Genomic DNA, 12,638 nt, shown 5'->3' with positions numbered 1-12,638 from the left:
GGAGGTTAGGAGGTAGGTAATAGACGTAAAAGATATAAAGGTACAAAGGTACGTACTTAGTAACCTAGAGGTAACCGGGTAATCCTATGGAATGTACCTTTTTTTAAAATAAAGACATTATGTCCGGATGGTAACTATGTCGGGAAATGGTAATAATATTAGCCTAGAGTTTAACTCCTTCTTATCACGAGGTAGATACTATGTCTAGTTATAGAAAGGGTTGCTGACATAGTGTCAATAGACCCCCCCCTCCCTGTATGGTAGGTACCCAATGGATGAGCGAGGCGCATCGGAGACCATCGTAGAAAGAGCACGTGTCTAACCATTGCTATTATTCGATGGGATTTATCTGTACGACCTAGCATCTAGTTCACGCCTTACTATTAGATCTCTTTGTGAGCTTATTATTCTCGCCGCCGTCTCCTCCGAAATGCACATCACCCCAAACATGACTATGAGAAAGTACGCTGCTACTATCCGCCACATACACCGCGCGTCAGTCGCAGGGTGACTCGCGTCTATACTGGCGGTGCTAGTTGCCTCATAGTACCTTATCGTAGTAGGTAATGTTTACGCTCCTCGGCAGCAGCAACCATGTGTTGAGCTCGGCCCCAAGCATGATAGTTATAAAAACATACCTAAGAAGCGAGGGCTCCACCCACCCGACGCGAGTTCGAGAAGACATACCTGCTAGGTAACTTCGGCATATTCGTCACTGCGGCAGTCCAGCAAACAACGCCACCCAATGTGTTATACTACGTAGACGTCCTTCACGCAGTTAGCGGGTGAGCTCTCAAGCACGGCGAAGTATTAAAGGAGGTGCCTGACGGCGCCGACCATACCATAAGCTAGGTGCATACGGCAAAGGTCAATCCTCTCCTCGTGCGGTAGGGCTATGGTGATCGACGTAACCCCTTCGTGTCGCCCGTGAGCTGAGCTTATCACCCAAGAGGGGAGGTTGGTAGTGGGGGCTTCGGAGTGACGCTTGTTTTCCCCTAGATAGGTACATACCTTCCAAATTATTAGAATCTTGGAGACCATTTTAAGTCGCCTCTCCTCTCTTCTATGTTCTGACGTGTCTTCTGAATAGTGTCAAGACGACCGTTGTCCGTCAAAAAGAATACCCATATATAGGGATAGAGCTCAAGAGGGACGAACGCCTATACTTCGAAATCTTTATTGGGCTGATAACCATTTTCAAGCATTGGTTAAATTCGAGAACTCTGTAAAGGCATAGTTTCGGTTCACTTACGCTAATGTCCGACGGCCCTCCCGCCTGCTCGCGTTGGACTGGTTCCCCTGGCGATTCGGACCCCTCCGTCTTTATCAGAGCGGTTGGCTTTGACACGAGATACCACGGCAGCGGCGACGATTACGGGGAGACGGTAGGGTGACCCGTAAGGCTTCAGGATAATAAGATCGTCGAGTTGCCAAGCGGAAACTGACAGGCAGTCAAGAAGAGCCCTGTAGTCATTTCAAGCTTTCTCTCAATCCGGACCGATCTTTATATCCGGCCCCACCTCGCGAGTCGTATTTAAGTACAGCGCGGCACACGGACTGTACATCTAGGCATACGCCGTTGAAACTTTTTGCGGATTCTAGGAGACGAGGAAGATCAGTTTTCTAGAATTAGCAACAGAGTTGGGTAAAGGCTGAGATAAGCTGTCAGTATTAATTAGGGTGCGTGTTTGGCCAATAATCGGCAGGTTTGATACAAGCTAGCGGTTGAAGGCGAATACCCAGGAAAGATTTCGAGTTTGTTCCATAAACACGGGGTTATAATAAATGCTGATTGGAGTTGTTTGAATATATTTGATGATTTGAAGCTGTATTCGATGCTGATACAATATCCTACAACTCTTTAAGTGTCTTCATGCGGGGGAGGCCTTATGACTTACGCAGAGCGACGTGAATCGCGGCTTGTCGCCAAATAAGACGTCGTATCCTATTTCGGCATGGTGACTGGATAGCCTACCTATGTAGCCAAACGCATATGAAGGCAGCAGTTCGCAGCTCGGGTTGAATGTAGCGCCTAGCCAGAGGCAGAAAGGCTGTTAGCTACACCGCCGAAAGGGTCTGTCATGTGTACATATGACCAACCATCAAGGTGCTGGTGTAGATCTATGGCGCCGTTGAGGTGCGTCGCCCTCCGTGACCTTTGTGTAGATAGACATCTTATAGATCGACCCGTGGCCGTTGGTGAGCGGCCATCGATGCTGGCCCTGCTTAGTTTCTAGCGAAAGCTAAGGGGATAGCAGTCTATATGTTGGACGATTCGAACCTGTCGAGTAGTAGGCCTATCATTGGGAACGGAGCTCTCGAGTCTCTACGGCCCTGCATCGATCCACGGGCATGGGTGCGGACCCCGACGAGGGAGCCGGCCTTGTTTCGATCTACGCACCATTGTACGTGGCAACGATACGCCCGTATGTGTATTGGTCAGGGGAGTGATGAGGCTGAATAGGTACGTCTAGGCCGGAAGGATGGGTGTGATCGGAAGAGAAGCTGATGATTCCAGGTTACCATACCTGCGTTACCCCCCCTTGGGTAGGTACGTTTGAGAGAAAAAGAGAGAAAGAGAAAGAGACATCGGTCTGCTGCAAGGTAACTGCGACGGGACAGGCAAGAGCATCTGTGTATGAGCACAGGCCACACCTTCTTCCGTAGCAATGCCTCGACCGCATGCCCCTTAGGGACGCACGTAGATAGGTACCTGCCCCTGCCACGTAGCTGAGGTGGTAGGAGGAGGTAACTGGAGACATGTCCGCCGGACGGAAGCCTAGCAAGAGGAGGCAGGTGCCATTCGGTGTGGTAGAAGTAAGAACCTTGACGGCCAGGCAAGTCCCACCCGGTAAAGTACCTATGTACCTACCTATGTATGTACCTGTATACATGGCTCCTAGGTGGGTAAGTACTTTTTCTTAGTATGATGCAGTAACTACAGAGAGAGGCAGGTATGTGGGCATGTATACCTTTAGATGCAGATACTTCCAGACTCTAGGACATAACCTGCCCGCAGGGTGGACCCCACCCCTTGCTCAAAGTACCTGGACATACCAATGCCGCCGTCTGGGTACATGCCTTCTTCTGCATTACGAAGTGCGTTGGCCGGATTGGCCATCAAGGTTCCCATTGTCCCAGGGCTTGGCAAAGCTTGGGATGCCTGCGACGACCCCGGCGCCCAATCAGACGCACCACATAAAACCCGGCCTGGTCCCCTACCCGCCTCACATGTAGAATTGCTGAGTCCTGGGCTGTTTTCCTCTGTTAAGGCTAGCCAGAGCCTTAGAGTGTTGCTACTATTCCTAACAGTAAGTCGGTAGCTAAACTTCCCTAAGCTACCTCCCACCCCCTACCCACCTTCTGCCCACCCTACATCATCTTCTTTCCACGCCTGCATGTCGCTCTATACCCATCTTCACGCTGCACTCATCCCTTCAAGCTACTCACTTTGCTGAGTCGCTCCCTCAGTGCCATCTATTTCCGTGGGACCTCTTTGAAACACCTTGGATTTGTTCACTTGCTCCTAGCCAATCATTTAGACGGCGACCCTCCTAGTATATTAAGGGAATTGCCATTCTGACCTGTCTCCTAGTCCATTTAATTCTTGAGATACCCATCCTTCTCCTTACTATCGCTACCACCATCTCCCTCTTCTCCTGGGAGCCTTCTCATAATCTTCCGGGAATCCCCCACGGTCACGCTGCTTCTACAGAATCTTTGATAAGTGGTTAGCCGTCTCTTCTACCCAGCGGGTTTCCGCATTCCTCAACCGCTGAGACCATCTGCATCTGAAAAGCTCCTCCCCCAAAGTCCCGCGTGCGAATCGGCAGAGGGTCCTCTCCAGACCACCAGAACGCGCCCCCGCCATTGACTCATGCTCCCTCCAACCTGCTTCCCTTAAGAGGCGCCACGACGGCCGGGCTCCTGCAGGCACGAAGCGACAGGCCGCTGCGGGATCCGAAGCCATGGAGCCCGTCATGCATACTGCCGAGATCGACAACGACACTAGGGGGTGGATTATGTGTCTAGTGAGCGGTGCTGGTGAGTGACGATGGCCTCACGACTGATGCTAATTTCGCCCTGCCTTGCTGACCTGGCCTATCCAGCGTGCATGATAGGGTCCTCAGTTATCTGCGTCGATGTACTCGTACGCCTTTTTCCCGGTGCGGGCAACTTCCGAATACAGGATAACAACACCTTTCTGGCCTGCTCTCTGAGCCTGAGCTTTGGCGTTATGGTCAGTCAATTTGCATTTATTGGGTTGTTTTTCTTTTGAACCCACGAGCGAGCCGCTAATTCCTGGGGGATTTTAGATATTCATGGCGTTGTATAGCATGCTCCCCGAAGCCAGGGACTACCTCAAAAAGGGGGATGTCCCTGACCAGCCAGCGGGCTTCATCTTGATGGCATGCTTCGTCGGGGGCTTTGTGGGCATTCAGATACTCTCCAGATTTTTCCATCAATTTCTACCCTCACACGTTGTCGACTGCGACCATAGCCACGGCGAGCATGCGTTAGATACCCGCCCTCACTCAAACGGATATAGTCGCAAGCAGTCATCCCATGCACGAAGTATTGACAAACGGCAATCTTCCGTCTATGCCTCCTTCGAAAACGCAAAGCCGCAGGCGGCTGAGAACGGACATGCCGACGAAACCACGCCGTTACTCTCAAACTCCGAGACATTGACCCACGTCTCCCGCACGCAGACACATGATGAAGCAGATATCGCTCATCCCGAACACTCGCCTGCTGCTCCTATCTCGCGAGGCTCGCATAGCCAGGTCGCGAGACTGGAGAGGCAGCCCTCGATGATGCAGAATAGAGTTCTGTCCTTTGTTAAAGATACTAAGCCGGACTGCGACCAGGCGGACCACTGCTTCGGATACTCGGATCCGTGTGGACAGGAATGCTTCAAACATCTTGCTAGCCGATCTGAGTTAACATCTCGAACTTCTGCGAGCTTGATTTGTACAGACCCCTCGGAGCCTGCGGTTGCCGGCACAGATCGAGTGGAAGAGGCCGGAGGTGCCCACGGCAATTTGTTAGCGTCGAGTCCTGCACACCAAACTAGCCATTCTCACTCTCACAATGACCAGCACCAACACGGTCATCACGATCAATGCGCCTCTGAGGTTTCAGAGGACGTCGAGGCCCAACACCACCACCACGTCGCCGAAAACGCTTTCCTATCCCTCGGCCTCCAGACCTCCATAGCTATTACGTTGCATAAATTCCCCGAAGGCTTCATCACCTATGCCACAAACCACGCAAACCCGTCGCTCGGTTTCAACGTCTTCCTCGCGCTCTTCGTCCACAACATCACCGAGGGGTTCGCCCTTGCACTCCCCTTGTACATGGCACTACATAGTAGGTTCCGCGCGATGCTATGGTCGTCTGTCCTCGGCGGCTTGAGCCAACCTTTGGGTGCCGGCGTGGCCGTCCTGTGGTTCAAGCTGGCCCAGCATAGCAACATTACGCCCGACTCCGTCGCGTATGGGTGTCTATTCGCCGCCACGGCGGGCATAATGGTAAGCGTGGCCCTGCAGCTCTTCGTCGAGAGCCTGAGCCTGAATCACAGCCAGAACTTGAGCATCCTGTTCGCGTTCTTAGGCATGATGTTACTTGGCCTGAGCAACGCGTTCACGGCACACGCACATTAACACTATAGAAGTGGTGGTCCCGATCTTTTTTTCTCTGTAGGTAATAATAGTGATCCGTCTATTAGGAGGAAATGGAACCAACGGAGTTCATAAATCTGCTTTCCTTACCCTTTGCTTTCTCTCCGAGTTGAGGACCCTGACTACGTATGTACATACGTTTTCATCAATCAGCATCAGCAGCAGCATCGCGCTCGGCGTTTAGGAGGTGGGGCTCCTCCACGTATGGTATCACGATCAGGACAAGGTGGCTCGCCGACTCTAGGCAGCCAGGCGGATAGGCAGGGCAGGGCAGGGCAGGGCAGGGCAGGGCAAGGCAGGCAGGCAGGCAGGTATAGGTAGGTAGGAAACCAAAAAAAATACTTAGACTCGTCAATTGCGGTGTGCTTGGGGTGGTCGATAGATTACTAGGACGCCCGAGAGACAAGAGACTTGATCGGATCTACAACTAGGTGGGCTACACATCCGCGTACGTCAAACCTCCCATAGCAAGAACTTGAGGTTGGCTCAGAACAACCCGGAGTATAGGTATCGAGTTATTACCACTCGGCCTCTGGGCTCAACATCGAACCCCCCGGTCCTTGGCCGTACGTAATGGGGGAACCCATTCCTCCTTAATTCAACACACCACTACCCAGGTAGAAAACCGAAAGAGTGCTGTAATAGTAGACTAGACTATGTATACCTCTAGGCGTATATGTGATATATATGCATGCGTCCTAATCGAATTACACAAACGAAACATGCAGCCCCCTTTACCCCCCTCTTCTCTCTCTCATGTAGCCGCGTACATACACACGTCTATACATGTAAGCGTAATCTTTCCTTTCCTCTCCTCTCCCCCCTTCTCTCTATCTGTACAGTACAGTATAGTATAGTATATATCGTCCTCTCGTGCACGCTCCGCAGCCAGGCAACTAACCAACCGTGCACTACTGCGCTTCTCTGTAGAATGATTTACTCTTAGTACGAGTATGCCCGTCGTCGTCGTCCCGCGTATCCGATCCCCCTCGTCGTCCCCATGCCCGGCCGCTCGCTCTACCCTTCTCCCCCCCCCCCCCCCCCCCCCTTTCTTCTTCCTTAGACACGTTAGCACCTCCCCCTTCCTTCCTTCATCCCTTCCTTTCTTACTCCCCGCCCTCGTCTCCTGTCCCCGTTCACAACCGCAACCTTCCGCCGTTCGCCTCCTCTCTCTCCCGCCCGGCCAGCGCCCCGCTCATGAGGAAGTCGTCGCGCCGGGGGCGCCCCAGCATCACCATCTCGCGGCCGCCGCGCGTGCCCCACCACGCCACCCCGACCGCCGCCCGCTCCACGTCCATCTCCCCGCCCGCCAGCACCTCCCAGAGCCGCCGCCGCGCCGCGTCGCGCATGCGCGGGTCCGCGATCCCCGTTGCCGCCTCCGCCGCCCGCGTCAGCCACTCCTCCAGCGCCGCCGCCGGCAGGTACGGGAGCGCGTCGGTCAGCGCTAGCACTAGCGCCGTCTGCTCCGAGACGGGGCCTCCCGTCGCCGCCGCCGCCTCTGCCTCGGGTCCGGGCGCCGGGGCCTGCAGCAGCTGCGGGTGTACTAGCGGCTGCGTCGACGCCCCGCCCTCGGCCGACGCGCGGAACCGCAGCATCTCGAGCAGGGTCTCGGCGAGCTCCGGGTGCGTGGCCGAGAGCGGGTAGGGCGGGGCGGCGATCTGCAGGACGGTGCGGAAGGCGAGGCGGAACTGGCGCGGGGTGATGCGCGCGGGGAAGGCGGAGAGCAGGGTGTCGACGTAGAAGGGCACGAGCGCGGCGGCGACGACGCTGTGCTGGGGGCACGAGAGCGTCGCGAGCGTGGCCGAGTGCGCCGCCTCGAACAGCTCGAGCGTCAGCGCCGACGGCGGGCTGTTGGCCGGGCTCGTGAGCCAGGACGATGTCGGCGACAGGAAGGCGGACGCCGGCGCGATGATAAGGCGCTCGCAGACGGGCGTCGGGAGCGACAGCGGGAGGTGCTCGGCCGTGTTGAGGTAGAAGAGGGTGAGGGCTTGGACGACGGGAGACGGGACCGTGCTCGTCTGCGGCGGCGGAGGCTGCGTGTCTTCGAGGAAAGAGGCGCAGGCGTCCGGATAGCGCGTGATGATGTCGAGGGAGGTGAGGTAAGTAAAGGTATACACCTGGAACGAACCAGCTCCCTGGCGTGTGGAGATGAAGGATAGGTTACGTAGGGCGTGGAGAGTCTTAGAGGCCACGGTCGGAGCTACGACGTGGTTGTTCATGCGAATATCTAGTAGACACCGTCCGACGACGGGTTGGAGTATAGCGACCACGGTGTACATTATCTTCTTCAGCAGCTGCCATACAATATGATATGGACCTAGGACTAAGTCGGGTGCCAGGACGATGGCCTCGACGGAGAGGTCAACGGTGGAAAGTTGGCAACGAGACCACTTCTCCAGAAGTGCCCGCGTGAAAGCAAGCAGATCGTCTTGGGCCTGGAGGACGATTCTGGTGTCCGCAGCATGCTGGACAGCAAACGACGCGAGCCGTGATAGAGGGCCCATGTTCTGTGCCAGAGGCCGAGATTCGAGCCTCTGGAGCCTGACGGCGGACGGTGAGTTGGGATTCCATTGGAGCTTCTGCCACCTCGTAACGTCCCTAGCGATAGGTGGGATGAAATCTCCCTCCTGGAAGCCCTCGGCGCCGAGCATGGCGCCAATGGCAGCCGGGAGGAGGGCGTCGCCGTTGACCTTCAGCCTGACGGATTCCGACAAGAGGGGGAACGCGTAGGTCAGTGCTAAGACGACGGCATCGCGGCCTAGGATATTCGTCTGCACGTGATCTCCGAGCGCGAGATTTGCGGCGGTGACGACGGCGTTCTCGAGAGTGGACCGTAAACTGCGGGATAACGATCGCTTGTCATCGCCTTCCATGCCCATCAAGATACCGGTTAACACCAACACGTGCTGCCATCGACTGGATCTGTCATCGGTACCCTTGGCAATGGCATGCACCCAGTCAGCACTGCGGACGCCGCTGCCGGTCGGGGTCTGCCCCCAAGACAGGTTCACGTTGTCCAGCTCGTTCTTCCGCACGTGGATCGCGGCGGTGTTGTATATGCTCATGATACGCAGACAGGTGCGTAGACCGTCTGGGGACTGCCATATCGCACGCGCAGTGAGGAAGTGCGACGTGAGAAGCGAGAGGTTGAGGGGATTGTTGAGGTTGGTTAGGAGCGTAGTAGTCGTCGCGAGGATCTTGTCGGTCTCGGCCGGGTTGGGAGCATCTTGGTAGGCCCGCAGGGCCGTGGCCAGCAATCGGTCGGCCGGCATTCTGGATCTTTTCTCTCTCTTGTGAATTTTATAGTGCACTTGGACACTGGGGCGCGGGCGAACTTCACGTCATCTGCCGGATTGACGTTGCTCAGCGCGCGCCGAGGCGTACGGGGACTGGAGGCACGGGATTCGACGTTGAATGCTGAGAACGGGAGGGACGAGCAGGCAAGAGAGTGAGGTAGCAGGTTGGGCACAAGTGATCTGCTTCTTAGCAAGGCGGTATGAGGAGACAACTAACTATACGACGGCCGCGGCATCGCGAGTGGATATGATGGATCACGTATAAATGATAATGTGCACCTATACACGCAATGCGCCGTGCAGAGCTCAGCCGAGGCACAGAGCACAGGCACAAAACAGCGGGAGGCCACGGGCGGCGCGGCTTTTCGCTCACTGGACGAATTGAGCCCCTGTATTGGTGACGCGGGATGCGGGAGCCTTTCCACCACCCCTCGCATTACCTAACATAATTCCTACTTGCATCTTATGGAAGTGTGTATGCACGAAGTATATTTACATATACATAATAAGAGAAAACAAGATATTTATATTAAACTAAGTTGAGATATAAAAGAAAAAGAAAAATACTACGTAATATAAATATAATTTATATTATAATATATATATTTATTTATAAACAGCTTTACGTTTACTATAAATATTATATTATATTTACTTTATATTATTTAAAAACTAAAGCTTATATAATATAGCCTATATATAATGAAGTAATAATAAAAGCTTACGAAGAGTTAGCTATATTTATAAATGAATTAGTTTATAAATATTAATTATTTTACGATAATGTCGAGGCTATGCACGTAGATAGAGGCTAGGAGATGATATTAGTAAACATCATATGGGCTACTGTTGAGAGTAAGATAAGTGATTAGAACTGCTAAAACTTTACGCTTGAGGGCCTCTAAGAGCTTGTATCTAACGGATTCTAAACGTAGAAATAGTACAACTTCGTAGAGAAGAAACTGACAAATCAGTTTACTTAAAGGGGCTGTTGGCTGGTTTAGTTTTTGTTACTAGTAGAGAGTGAGGATGAGTCTCATGAGGATGTATTCTAGATCGTAGCGCTTGGTAAAAAGAGAGGGAAGATAGCGGCCTAGTGTCTCCCAGTCAACATTATCCATCCCCCGCAGCGCAAATACATATTCCCAGTACTCTGGGTACCACCCTGCGAACTCCCAATCCAAAAGGGCAACGATGCGTCCATCACGCACTATGATATTTCGTGAGGCAATATCGCCATGCGTGAACACGATTGGATACTCAGTGCTAAGCTGGGCTGTGATTTGGTGCCAGTACATGGACTGGATCTGCAACCGCTTCGGCGGCTGAACAAGCCAGTCATGCAACTCGACCAGGGTGCCGAATGGTCCACCCGAACGCGTCATGATACACGGCACCACCACGCCTTGACCGTCAAGACGGCCAAGGTAGATGCCGCCCAGGGCACGCATCTGCGCTATGTAATCGCTGAGCTGGGCCAGGATGTCGGAGCGCTGGTCGGGGGTCAGCATCGGCCACGCCTGCTGCAGCGTCTGGCCCTCAACGTATTCCATGGTGATGCGGTCCCAGTCGCTGCTGATGACCTCGGGCACTGGGATTGTGGTGTGCGCTTTCACAAAGCGTAGCGCCAGCTCCTCATTCGGATGGTCGTTGGCGCCCATTCCGTCGGGGTTTGTCGTGTATTTAGTGATGCTATCACCGTGCCGCACGATATAACGATCATTACAGCGATATATGATCTCGCCTTCGGGGTAGGGGGCAGGCTGTCGCGGGGGCGGGGGAGAGTTGCCAAAGAGCGCCTGTCTGCGATCTTGCCGCATCCTGTCCTTTAAACGACTTGACATTGCTTTTGAGGGAGCGGTTCTAATATCAAGAAATCAAATGAGAGGCTGAAGAGTTGGCATAATAGGCGGTAAGCTGGATTGAGAATGAAAGATCTCGAGTTTTAAATAGTTAATTAAAACTATATAACCTTCTCTAATCTAGACAACCTTAAATAGCTAAAACTCTATATTTCACTAAAAATACAAATGAATTTTAATAAAAATACACTGCGGTTTTACATTTTATATATTAATAAAAATATATAATGTTAATTATATACTACTTTTAACTCTACTTTAAGAAGCTTAAAATATTAGTTAATTTAATAAATATATATTAATTCAATATTCGCTTTCTAACTTTTTAACTTATTTAAATAAAACATTTAAATTATAAATTATTGTTTTTTATGCTTTATGTGAGACTAAGGTAGGCTTGGTGGATGTGGCACGTGATTACGTGACGGACAGTATTTCAATGTACGCTACCTAGGTACATACCGTCTGTGGTAGGTACATTATCGGCATCGCCGAGCTTTGATTGTCATATCCGTCGGCTTCGCAGCTTCGCAACCTTCGTTCGGTTCCACTGGCTCGGCCGCCTCTATATATCCCCGATTGAGAAGACAGACTACAGAGCAAACTGCGGATGTGCTGCTGAGCTCTTAGGGGCAGCTCGAGCGGCCAGATGGCCTCAAAACCGTAAGCCAATTCCTGTGTGTTGCCCGGGGGATCGAGAACGACAACCCAGCGGCTAACCTTGTCGCGCATCCAGATCCGACTGCCAAAACTACCCCCCCGACGGCTACCACACTCCGCCCTTTCCCTCCCTCTGCTGGCCTCAACAAGACAGCTACTGCGCCTTATACACGGTTGGCGACTCGTGGCGGTACACGCTTCTCTGGACCCTCATCCTCTACGCCGTCTTCCACCTCGGCGTCACGGGAATCATCCTATTTATGCAGATTGGAAAGCCACGATCGGTATGGAAGTACCTGCTAGCCGTCCCCATCATATACGCCGTTGTCGCGGGCGTGGAGGCTCTGTTCACCGGGAGCATCGTCGGGCTAGTGTACGAAGACCCTCGTTGTTCGAGTCGTATCCCGGTGGCTAATATTGCGTTATTCCTAGGCTCGGTGCTGTGTATATCTCTGGATGCTACCAGATGCCGACGTGGATACCGTTTATATGGGGGTGGATCAATGTCCTTGTCTTGATCGTCTCGTCTTTCACGATTCAGGGCGGCTTATGAGCTGAGCTGCCGTTGGGCCCCAGTAGCATCTACCTTTGGATTGGCCCGGTCTCTCCGGCTAGCATGGCGAAGTGCGACAACCGAAAACGTGTTACCAGTAGAATAGACGTGAGTGTTATCCTCAAACATATATTCAGGGTCTGTTACTGATGTTAGGAGGCTGTAGGCTAGAACTATGGTGCGTGCAATGACGCGTAGGCCCTCCCTAGGGATTGGGCCGTCCAACTGAGGTGGCCAAGTTGCCTTTGCCTTGTCATGGGCGTTTAAGGGGCAACTAGAGGTGCTATTTGTATGGTAAACCCACTCTAGCGAGTGTAGGATTCTCCATAGCAGCTTGGGCTGTTTCCATTATAGAGGCAATACGTAAATGAATAACATTAATTGTAATTACCTAACTACGTAAGGCTATGAATACCTCTGTAGGGAAACGTACTTACGACGTATTGTGTGATGTTAATTGCCTTTTCGATGTGCTCTCACCACTCCTAAGCGCAACTATCGTAGACTCGACTTTGTGTCTAGACGTCGAAGATAATAGATATTAGTACACACTTGGAACATGCAGCTGTCTACTATTAGTCCG

General features: G+C 52.7%; 4 protein-coding genes across 4 annotated transcripts; 2 read left to right on the top strand and 2 right to left on the bottom strand.

Annotated features, from left to right (window-relative positions):
- The first annotated feature begins 3,250 nt into the window (after positions 1 to 3,250).
- On the top strand, positions 3,251 to 6,298 carry GGS23DRAFT_560403 (Zinc/iron permease). The gene is made up of 5 exons (XM_051515886.1): positions 3,251 to 3,311; positions 3,596 to 3,730; positions 3,800 to 4,044; positions 4,110 to 4,240; positions 4,317 to 6,298. The coding sequence occupies exons 3-5, from the start codon at positions 3,969 to 3,971 to the stop codon at positions 5,664 to 5,666; spliced, it is 1,557 nt and encodes a 518-aa protein (XP_051373206.1). The 5' UTR covers positions 3,251 to 3,311; positions 3,596 to 3,730; positions 3,800 to 3,968; the 3' UTR covers positions 5,667 to 6,298.
- A 443-nt stretch (positions 6,299 to 6,741) lies between these two features.
- GGS23DRAFT_619081 (uncharacterized protein) lies at positions 6,742 to 9,353 on the bottom strand. The gene has a single exon (XM_051520987.1). It carries the CDS (start codon positions 8,954 to 8,956, stop codon positions 6,821 to 6,823), a length of 2,136 nt encoding a protein of 711 aa, XP_051373205.1. The 5' UTR covers positions 8,957 to 9,353; the 3' UTR covers positions 6,742 to 6,820.
- Positions 9,354 to 9,829: 476 nt separating this feature from the next.
- Positions 9,830 to 10,920, bottom strand: GGS23DRAFT_560398 (kinase-like domain-containing protein). Its single transcript, XM_051515885.1, has one exon. It carries the CDS (start codon positions 10,822 to 10,824, stop codon positions 9,994 to 9,996), a length of 831 nt encoding a protein of 276 aa, XP_051373204.1. The 5' UTR covers positions 10,825 to 10,920; the 3' UTR covers positions 9,830 to 9,993.
- A 395-nt stretch (positions 10,921 to 11,315) lies between these two features.
- Positions 11,316 to 12,447, top strand: GGS23DRAFT_560394 (uncharacterized protein). Its single transcript, XM_051515884.1, has 4 exons — positions 11,316 to 11,505; positions 11,579 to 11,875; positions 11,935 to 12,163; positions 12,222 to 12,447. Exons 1-3 carry the CDS (start codon positions 11,492 to 11,494, stop codon positions 12,053 to 12,055), a joined length of 432 nt encoding a protein of 143 aa, XP_051373203.1. The 5' UTR covers positions 11,316 to 11,491; the 3' UTR covers positions 12,056 to 12,163; positions 12,222 to 12,447.
- The last annotated feature ends 191 nt before the right edge of the window (positions 12,448 to 12,638 follow it).

Source organism: Durotheca rogersii (assembly GCF_024521655.1).
Source record: "Durotheca rogersii strain YMJ 92031201 chromosome Unknown GGS23scaffold_6, whole genome shotgun sequence".
NCBI classification, from domain to species: domain Eukaryota; kingdom Fungi; phylum Ascomycota; class Sordariomycetes; order Xylariales; family Xylariaceae; genus Durotheca; species Durotheca rogersii.
The sequence above is the reverse complement of the archived record's forward strand: the minus strand, read 5'-3'. Positions and strand labels throughout refer to the sequence as shown.

Excerpts from the sequence above, each read along its gene's own strand:
- GGS23DRAFT_560403 (XM_051515886.1), top strand. The coding sequence starts at position 3,969 with ATGGAGCCCGTCATGCATACTGCCGAGATCGACAACGACACTAGGGGG. Across the intron at positions 4,045-4,109 it reads GTGTCTAGTGAGCGGTGCTG|CGTGCATGATAGGGTCCTCA; the intron begins GTGAGTGACGAT and ends TGGCCTATCCAG. Across the intron at positions 4,241-4,316 it reads GCCTGAGCTTTGGCGTTATG|ATATTCATGGCGTTGTATAG; the intron begins GTCAGTCAATTT and ends GGGGGATTTTAG.
- GGS23DRAFT_619081 (XM_051520987.1), bottom strand. The coding sequence starts at position 8,956 with ATGCCGGCCGACCGATTGCTGGCCACGGCCCTGCGGGCCTACCAAGAT.
- GGS23DRAFT_560398 (XM_051515885.1), bottom strand. The coding sequence starts at position 10,824 with ATGTCAAGTCGTTTAAAGGACAGGATGCGGCAAGATCGCAGACAGGCG.
- GGS23DRAFT_560394 (XM_051515884.1), top strand. Across the intron at positions 11,876-11,934 it reads GGGAGCATCGTCGGGCTAGT|GCTCGGTGCTGTGTATATCT; the intron begins GTACGAAGACCC and ends CGTTATTCCTAG.